Below are 9,934 nucleotides of genomic sequence, written 5' to 3'. Positions count from 1 at the left end.
ATGTTGTTACATAAATTTCCTACCAGCACTCAGGCCACAAAAGCAAATTACAGTTTACACCGAAGGGATAGGGAAAAATAGAGCAAGCGACAACAAATGCAATTTCAAATGAACAATAATTCCTTATTCATCTCTTCCACTCAAAATCTTAAATATATTTCAAGCAATATTTACTTGCAGGAAGCTCCAATGAAATTTTTCTAAATTTGATATAATGGAAAGATCTGAAGCTGCCTCGAATCTTCATCATTAAATTTTCTATGAACTCCATGAATGGAGGAAGAAGATGTACCTGCGGACAAATCAGCAAGTATCGTGTGAGGTGTCTGAACTCGGTGACTTGTCATTCTTCGGCGTTAGCTCGGTTCGGGAGCGGCCAGTTTGAAGCTCCGCATCCACTCGCAGAAGCTCGGATCGTCGGTGTGGAAGAAACTCGCCTTCAATCTCGCTCTTTGAGCGGTGGATAATGAGCGGAGTTGAGCGAATCTCGCCTCCTGGAATGAGACAATAATTTGAAGTATTAGTCTTGACTCGTGAGGTGGCTCGAATTCATTGAATAAAGCTCGTTAATTGAGTTCGAGCTCGAGCACAACTCGGCTCAATTACACTCCTAAGTCCATATGTTCAAGAATGCAACCATACCTGCTCATAGGGAGGATCTTTATGAGCCGGAATTAGACGAGATACGAAGTATCGAGCTTGTGAGCTTCCCTCCTGGAATAAGGAAAATAAAAATAAGGCGAATGACACATGCGAAGTTGAATACAGGGGCATTTACATACGACACCATTCTCGTAAATTTCCCCATCTAACAAGTAGACATTCATGTTAAGGAACATACCACTCAAATCTTTAACATCACACAAAAAATACCACTATCTCTAAGTTTTTAAAGTGAAATGTACATTTTCTTGCATAAGTTTATGACGTTAACGTGCGATAAAGTGTAAATAACAAATTTTGGGCGTTCATATGTAAATTCATAAGAACTTTGTGGGTATGTATGAAAATTTACCATTACACTTTGGCAGAAGAATTCAGCTTCCCTATGACAACCTATGATCCTTAATTTAACTTCATTCAAGCAATCTTATCTTTCATTAAAGAACCAAACAAAACAGACAGCACTTCATAAAAAAAAATGAAATACTGTCAAAATAAGTCTCCACTCCACGAATCAAAAGTAAACATATTTACCAAACTTGTGGGACTTCTTAATTTTTTCAATCTTTATTGGGGGCAACAATAGTGTTATTTTTTATGTGCTATTAAAAATTTGAGTGCTATATGTGTAAATATAAAAGTTTAGGAGTGAGATATGTAAATATATTAGAATTGCGTGCTATGTATGTAAATGCTCCTATAAAATATTAGGTGTCTCGAGAACTTTTTTCTCCTATGTGAATGTTGCAGCCACAAATATATGTGAATCCTTGATAAGCTGTTAGACGAGCTCGCATGCCTTCCGCTAAATAATTTGAAAACTTATGCAAGGCGCAAGACTAAAATGTCAATTTAATTATTTATTAGTAATTATTCTGGGATATAAATAGGACATGATATATTTAGGGCTAGGTCATGTGTTATTGTTGTCTAGAATCTTAGGGTTAGAGTTTAGACAAGCAGAATTCTGCCTCTCGAATTATAAGTGTTTATCTTTTATGTATTCGAAATTGTATCATTTTGATATCGTACTGTCAGAATATAATATATTATTTCTGCACTAATTTCTGCAGAAACTTGTCTCGCTCGTATCAAATTGGGGTTGTTCTCATCCATGGAGGGGAGATTTAATTGTATGGAACTACCGGCATGCAGATGTTGAAACTTTGCATATTTGTAGTTCCATTTTGATTTGGTATCGTCACCTTTTTGACTGAACCCTGCGATACAATCGCGATTCAAGCTAGCCTGGAAGCCAACGAAAGGATCGTGTTGTACAGGATCTATCGTATTGCATATTGAATCGCGACGTACAAAATCGAAGCATAGAGTCTTGATATGTTTGAATCACAAGGCGTGTAGGATCGTGGCACCGCCTTCATGACTACATCTCACGATACAATCATGATTCGAGCTAGCGGGGAAGACAATGATGGGATCGGGGTGTACAAAAGTTTCACCTTCGTGAACAAAAATTTTCTTGGGAGTAATGATGACCAAGAAATTAAATACTTTTGAGGAGTTGGGAAAAATTAAAGAGAGAGGTAGGCCAAATCAAATTTGAAATAGAAGAGTGTTTCTCGTCCATGAAGTGTGGTTCTTGTCCATGGAGAGGAGATTCACGACATTGGAAGAAAAAATGAAAAAGATCGTCGTGTTCCAGACAAACCCCCACCCCCCTGTTGCTTGTTGCAGGATCGAGCGACAACATCTGGAGTAGATGCGGGTGCCAACAATCAAAAGAATTTGCGTGGCATCAGGGCAGCGTCACAGCCTTAGGCTCATATGGAGCCACAAGATCGAGTGAAGGAATCGGGAGTGGACTTGAGCGACAATTTTTGGAAGGAATTACAATGTATCCAAAGATAGCTAGAACATGCGGCGGAGAGCTAAACGAAACGACAAACAATTCAAGGTGCAGAAGATTGATTCGAAGGATGTTAGCCTAGAACAGTGAACCACGGTTGGGTGGCACGTCAGTCGAGGGCTGCTTCCAACCGCGTAGTGCTTTTTGCTGCGACTACCTTCCAAGTGAAAGGAAATTTAGGAGCCCGTGGGGACGGGTGAGCCAGGCTTTTGGAGGAAGGGTAATCAATACGGGAAGAAAGTCCAAACCACGCTTTATAGGTGGAACAAAGTTTGGTGATGAAAGTGGAGAGAAGACTCAAACATAAGGAAGTTGAAAATGTCGATCTTTGAAGAAAATGATGACTATAGTTGAGTTTATTGCATGAAGAGATACTTTGATGTTAATGGACTGATTGAGGAAGAAAAATTGATGATAGAGGGCTTGTGTTTGAAATGGAAAGCTCTACCATTGTATCAATAGAGAATACAATGTCAGCCAATCAAAACATGAGAAGATATTAAGGATCGATTGTTGTAGAGTTTTAGAACCACACGAGAAGGAGATTTACATGAGTTGTTTTTGCATTGGTCCAGGAAAAGTACTTAATGGATTATAAGAAGAAATCTAAGATGTTATCCAACCATTAGAGAGGGATATTCGAAACTGTGTTTGAAGTAAATTTCATAAAGGGGTTGAAGCCAAATATTCAAACAACACTTGGTGATAGTGAGGATTAGGAGAAACCATAGAATTAGTACAGTTGCTTGAAGATAAAAATGCAAAGGAACGGGCAAATAGAAGCAACACAAGTGAAGCGCTATACCAAAATGCCACAACCACGACGATACCAAAAATTCAAACAATAAGATTCCAAAGGGAGGTAGCATGGGACAAGAATAATGAGTTATGATCGGAGATGACATTCAAACACCTTATAGAGATAGATATTCAGGAGAAGCGAGCCAAGGGATTGTGCTTTCGGTTCAAACCTTAGAAATTCTCATAATGTGCAATGATGAGGCGGGGGATGAAAAAATAGAGGAGATTGTAGAGTAGGAGGGGGAACACCTTCATTTGGATGTGGTAGAAGTCTCCTTCGAAGACAAATTTGAGAGTAGGATGTAATGGTGTTGCTATATAGTGGGGACATGTGGGAAGAGCAAGAGAGTTTGTAAAGGGGTGATTTTAACAATAAAAGATAATCAAGTGATGGAGAATTTTCTTCTCTTAGATTTAGAGAGCACTGATGTGACATAAGGTATGAAATGGTTGCAGTACTTAGAGGAGACTAAGCTGAATTGGAAACTCCTAACAAGGAGTTCAAAGAGGGAGACAAGATGGTGGCGCTTCGTGGTGACCCTAGTTTGTACAAGACCTTAGTGACACTCAAGATCACAATTTGGGCAATACAAAATGCAAGGTTGGGATTATTGATCGAGTTACAAAACATACAAGAGACACATGACACAGAGTTGTAGGGATTGATGCTTCGATCCAACAACTACAACAATTTGTAGAATTTCTTTAAGTGCCATGCAGTTTTTCACTTCGGAGGAAATGCAAACATGTAATAACCCTAAGATCAAGAGTTTCTCCCATCAGTGTGCGCACCTACTGCTACCCATAGGGTTTCAATCAAGTGCTAACAAGGCCGGTTGAATCTTATGGTAGAAGAGGCAATCAAATTTAAGAGATGGAGCTTAAGCTTCACATAGGTTTAAAAGACCCATTGACAACACTTTGTAATGATCCAAAAACTAACATTACTGTGATAGGAACTTAATAAGTTTTTCATAGAAGTAAGGGCAACCAAATATTTATTTTAATAACACCAAGCACCTCAACTCAAATGCATGAAGGATAAACACCTATAATTCGAGAGGTAGGCGAACTCTCCCAACCCTCACCCTAACACCTACAATTTGAGAGGTAGACATTTATTTCAAACCCTAATCCGAAGACTCAAGTCAACAATCTCATCACATACTTAACCTTAAGGATAATAAGCCTTATTTATACCAAACAATAATAACTAGTATAACAACAACAACAACAACAAAGCCTTAATCCCACTACGTGGGGTCGGCCACATGAATCTTTTTTCTCGATTGTGTCCTATTTAGTGTCATATCATGTAGTTCTAGCAAATCAAGATCATTTTTTATACAATAAGCCCAAGTCTTCCTAGGTCTACCTCTGTCTTTCTTAACATAAGTTGAATCTAAAACATCTACTCTCCTAAACAGATCATCAGATGATCGACGTTTAATGTGACCAAACCATCTAAGAGGACTTTCTCTAATTTTGTCTGTCACATGAGCAACACCAACCTTATCACGGATAGGGCTGTCAAAAAAGCTCGTTGTTCGCAAACTGTTCGTGTTTGGTTTGCCAAGGAGATCGTGCCCGATTCGTTCGATAAGCAAACGAGATGAACACAAACAATTTTTTTCGTTTGGTTTGTTAAACGAACCAAACACGAACAGTGACACGTTCATTCGTGTTCGTATCGTTTTTGTTTGTAATATAAAATAATTTAAAATAATTATATTATATATACTCTAAAAATTTATCAAATTTTAAAAATTAAATTCTATAAATTATAATATATAATAAATTAATAATAATAATATATCAATAAATTGTATTAGTAATATAAATATTATATATTTATATAATATAAGTTATATAATTAATATATTATTTATATATATTAATATATTCAAACTAAATTGTAAAAAGTAAAAAGCCTAAACCCTAACCCCACATTACTGTTCGCCTGTTCAACACTTCGGCTTCCCTTTCGGCATTTTCCCTCTCGAAAGCTTTCGGCCGGCTCTCCTCTTCGTCTCAAAACCACGAAAAGCTTTGTCTCGTCGAGAGCTTAGGGTTGAATATTTGTGTTCGTTCTCTAATCTCTACTTCTATTTGTCTTCCATAGAGTATATTTGTACTCGGCGGGTCGGCATTGGATCGATTACTCGGTATACTTGCTTCATATTGTTCTTAGTGGATGTCTTAGACGATAATTTTAGGAAATACAATACAAGGATGATAGTAGAAAATGGGATATTCTTGCATCTTAAAGATGAATAGTGGATGAATACAATGTCAGCACATTTTATTATGAACTGTTAAAATGAACCGGGTTGATAGTGTGAAGCATGTTTTTGAATATCTTACAGAAAAGAACTCCTAGGTCTCATTTCAAGTCTCAAGAGACCTCACTTATATGGTACTACAAGCATGCATATGTTGAATTTGGAAAAAATTCAAGGGCATTATTGACGTCATCCAAGGCAGTCGATCGGTTGAAGTTAGTTTAGTGGGAGTTACTAAGGGCACAACAATTGATCGAATATTGAGAGAAATTGTGCATAGCAAGAACATGGTTACACCAATAGATTATGTTTTATGCATAAGAAACTTCCTAGGAGAGGATAAGGATATGGAAGTTCTCTGAGAGCCACTCGAGTCCTAAGGGGTGTGTTAGGAATCAACAAGGGGGAAAGAAATGCATATTAAATGAAAATGATTGCCAGATTATGACACTACGTGGGAGCTATACGACTTGATTTAACAATAGTTTGCTCACTTCTACCTTGAGGGTAAAGTTTCCTTTTAGGAAAGGAGTAATGTTAGCTCCCGCAATATAATTTAAAGACTTATCTTAGGTGCACAACTAAAAGGGAAATTTACTTATTTAATGGTTATTATTGTAGGGTATAAATAGGGCGTAGGGTATAAATAGGGCTTAATATATTTAGAATTATGTTATGTGTGATTTTATCTTAAATCTTAGGGTTAGGGTTTAGGAGAGATCGCTTACCTCGTGTTTAATTTTTATGTATTCGGGATTGTACTATTTTGACGAAATAGAATCTATTATCTATGCCCTAATTTTTACGAAAACTTGTCTTGTTCCTATCATATGCATGAAAGACTTGGGAGCAAATAGATACACACATAACACTCAATTCTAATGAATTTACTTCTCTAGCACCTCTACTTTAATTTTTACATATATATGTCACCTTACTTATGCATTATGCATTAAAGAGTGAGTTTCACTTTTTGAAAGTTAAAATTGTGATATTTCTGATGTGATAAGAAAGATTTGAGCAGTGTAAATACAAAAAGTAAATTTAGGTGTTTGATATAAAAATATGTAAGAATTAAGTGGTAATTCGCCATCAACAAATTTTCATCATTCGACACAGATATCGATGAGTGGTATGAATCTTGAGGAAATTTTTTTAGCAAGAAATATTCAAATTTCAAATAAAAATCATCCAGAACTCTGATTCTAACAAACTGACTAACTCGACAAGATGAATGCAATGACACAAACATTGACCCAATCCGAGTCAAATTAAGCCTAGATCGAGCCGTTAAACCATTTTTTGAAGCTTTTGGTGCCCAATTGGAAGGTAAAACAAATTCTAAATCTGATAAGCTTATTGTCAAATCGAGCACCTTGACAAAATGAATAATCCAACGAGCCCAAGAGCACACAATTTTGATATTAAGACACTCAAATGTCTACAAAACGTCGTCCGATCAAGAGAACCTCTAAAGTTCTTCCGATGGAGTGGTCCAGGTTCCTTCCTTATTAGCATGAATCCTCTCCCAGACTATAAATAGAGCCCTAACCCCTTCTTTAGCGGGACCTGGACCGAGATCTGAGCTTGAAGGACCAGGAGGAACTGAAGCTTAGTGTTTTTTTTGAACCGAAGATTTGGCGAATGCTTCCCACTCACCCACCTTGTAAACCCCTTCTCCAGCCACTGTCGACAACCATTAGCCACCACCTATTCCTTACAGCAAAACTCCCTACAGAATCACAACATACATCGTAGAATCCCGACGTATGTTGCAAAGAAACGAAGCACCAAATGATATACACACTAAAGATGGTGTAACAATACACCCCAAAGAGTGTAACTCCTAGCTACAACCAGCTTGACCAACTACGATCTATGTGGTACACACTCATGTGACTCCTGGCTTTGCGGCCTATAAACGTCATCGCAACTCATCACTACGCCGTACATAACCAACTAAGGCCTACGTGGCTCACAGCTCATGCAACTCCCGACCCCAACCCCAACAATCTACAAATGTTATTGCAGCTCACCACTATAGTCTTTGTGACTAACTACAACCTATATCGTCCACAGCTCATGCGGTTGTCAACTTCGTCCCTTGCAACCTACAGATATCATCGCAACCTACCACAACGGCCTAAGAGGCTCACAACTCACGCAGCCGCTAACTCCAGCCTCTATGGACTATATAGGCTATTATAGCTCTTGACTTCGATCCTGATGATCTACGAACGTCATCACAGCTGTCCACTACGACGTATATGTAAAATTGAAGTGTCTCATCCTGTTTACTTTTATTTTATTTTGCGTGTGTTGAATCTTCATTCAATGCTAAGATGCTAAATTATTAATCTACTTCCGTGGACCTTTCGACACGCAACAGGTGATATGTAGGTAATTGCCCATGAATAAGATTATTTTCAATGTACTTAAAAATAACAAAATCGGAACAAATGAATTATTGTCTGCCACGAAACATTTAATATAGGAGGAAACGAGATGGAAGATGCAAATGAGAATAATTCATTCATACTTTGACTTATAGAAAAAGAAAAAGCATGAATCATAACAAAAAAAAGTCCTATTAAGATCAAAATACGTTGTGGAGTCGTAGAGGGACCAATAACAACAAACCTTTATCCCACTAAGTGGGGTCGGCTACATGAATCCTTTTTCTCCATTACGTCCTATTGAGTGCCATATTTTTATTTAATTCTAATAAATTAAGATCATTTTTTTATAGAATATGCCCAAGTTTTTCAAGGTCTGCCTCTGCCTTTCTTAACATAAGTCGAATCTAAAATATCTACTCTCCTAATCTAGACCATCTAAGAAGAGTCTCTCTGACACCAACCCTATCAAGGATATATTCATTTCACATTGTCTCTAAGCGTGAAACCACTCATCCACCTAAGCATTCTCATCTCAGCAACACTTAGTTTTATGCATGTCTTTTAAAGGCCAACATTCAATGTCATAGAGCATTCCAGGTCTCACCACCATCTTATTAAATTTTCTTTTCAGTCTAAGCAGACAAGAGCCAAAGCATCCCTCCACTTCAATCAACCAACTTGAATTCTACTAATAACATTCCCATCTATATCACTATCACTTTGAACAATAGATCTAAGGTATCTAAAGCGTTCACACCTTTTAATATGGTTCTACCTTCTTCGTTAATCACTCCAAAATCGTAGCCACCATGAATATTTTTAAAAGCTCCTACCACTCCACCAACATGTTCATTTAAATCTCCTCCAATAAAGATTCTTTCTTCAAGAGGTATCATTTGTATTAAGTCTTCTAGGTCACTCCAAAATTGTTCTTTATAACTTATATTTAAACCTACTTTAGGAGCATAAGCACTTATTATATTAAAAATCATAGTATCAACTATTTAAAAATCTTAATATCAATAATAATTTTAAGAGCTATAATTCTATCACAAACTCTATTAATTTTTACAACATTATCTTTGAAACTCTTATCTCTAATTACACCTACACCATTTATATTGTGACTCTTACCAGAATACCAAAATTTAAAACCTAAAATATCAATCTCTTTAGCTTTTTTTCTCGCACCCATTTAGTTTCTTGAATACATAAGATATTGATCTTTCTATGAATCATAAGATCAATTAATTCAATTAATTTACCTTTAAGAGTACTTATATTTCAAGATCTTATCCTAATATTAATTCAATAGACTAACTTCTTTACTCACATTCGTCCGTAATGTGAGGTGAGATCCCTTGCTTACTTGACACTACATCAGGGCGCCAGTGTAGCGGCCCTTGCACACTTTTCATTGTACTCAGGTCATACAATGCGTCGTTTCCAGGGGACACCTTAACATTTACACAAATGATCAAAATGATTCATGTCATGATTTTTCATTTTATGTTGGTTGTTGACTATCTAACACAACCCTCCACTTTTCAACTTCTACATACGTACCACACAATTCTTATGTATTTATATATCTAACCCCTAAAGTTTGATATTTATATTTATGACACTTCGGTGTTATAAATATGTGCATGAAACGGTATATTTCATTATTAAAAAGTTAGTAATAATGGTATTTTCAATGTGATATTAAAGGTCTTAAGTGGTATGCACTTAAATATCTAAAAATATAAGAATTATGCGGTATGTATGCAAATGACCCGAGAAAGAAAATCGAAGCAAGCAAAATATAATTACTTTGAAAGAAAGAATTCTAGGAGCCGGGAAACGTTGTTCGCTTAGCTCTTCAGCCAAAGTTCGACAAGCTGCTAAGGCCGCTGCACTTTTCCCTTCGTCCGCCGGAA

At 36.8% G+C, this 9,934-nt stretch overlaps 1 protein-coding gene across 1 annotated transcript; it reads right to left on the bottom strand.

Annotated features, from left to right (window-relative positions):
- Positions 1 to 14: 14 nt before the first annotated feature.
- LOC110036321 lies at positions 15 to 9,932 on the bottom strand (the record flags this gene model as incomplete). Its single annotated transcript, XM_020740735.1, has 3 exons — positions 15 to 494; positions 643 to 714; positions 9,828 to 9,932. Coding segments are annotated over 3 exons (315 nt in total), but the record flags the coding sequence as incomplete, so codon positions are not given.
- Positions 9,933 to 9,934: the final 2 nt, after the last annotated feature.

The sequence above is a fragment of the Phalaenopsis equestris genome, unplaced genomic scaffold (assembly GCF_001263595.1).
Source record: "Phalaenopsis equestris unplaced genomic scaffold, ASM126359v1 Scaffold205101, whole genome shotgun sequence".
NCBI classification, from domain to species: Eukaryota; Viridiplantae; Streptophyta; class Magnoliopsida; order Asparagales; family Orchidaceae; genus Phalaenopsis; species Phalaenopsis equestris.
Note: the sequence above shows the minus strand (reverse complement) of the source record. Positions and strands in the feature narration are given on the sequence as shown.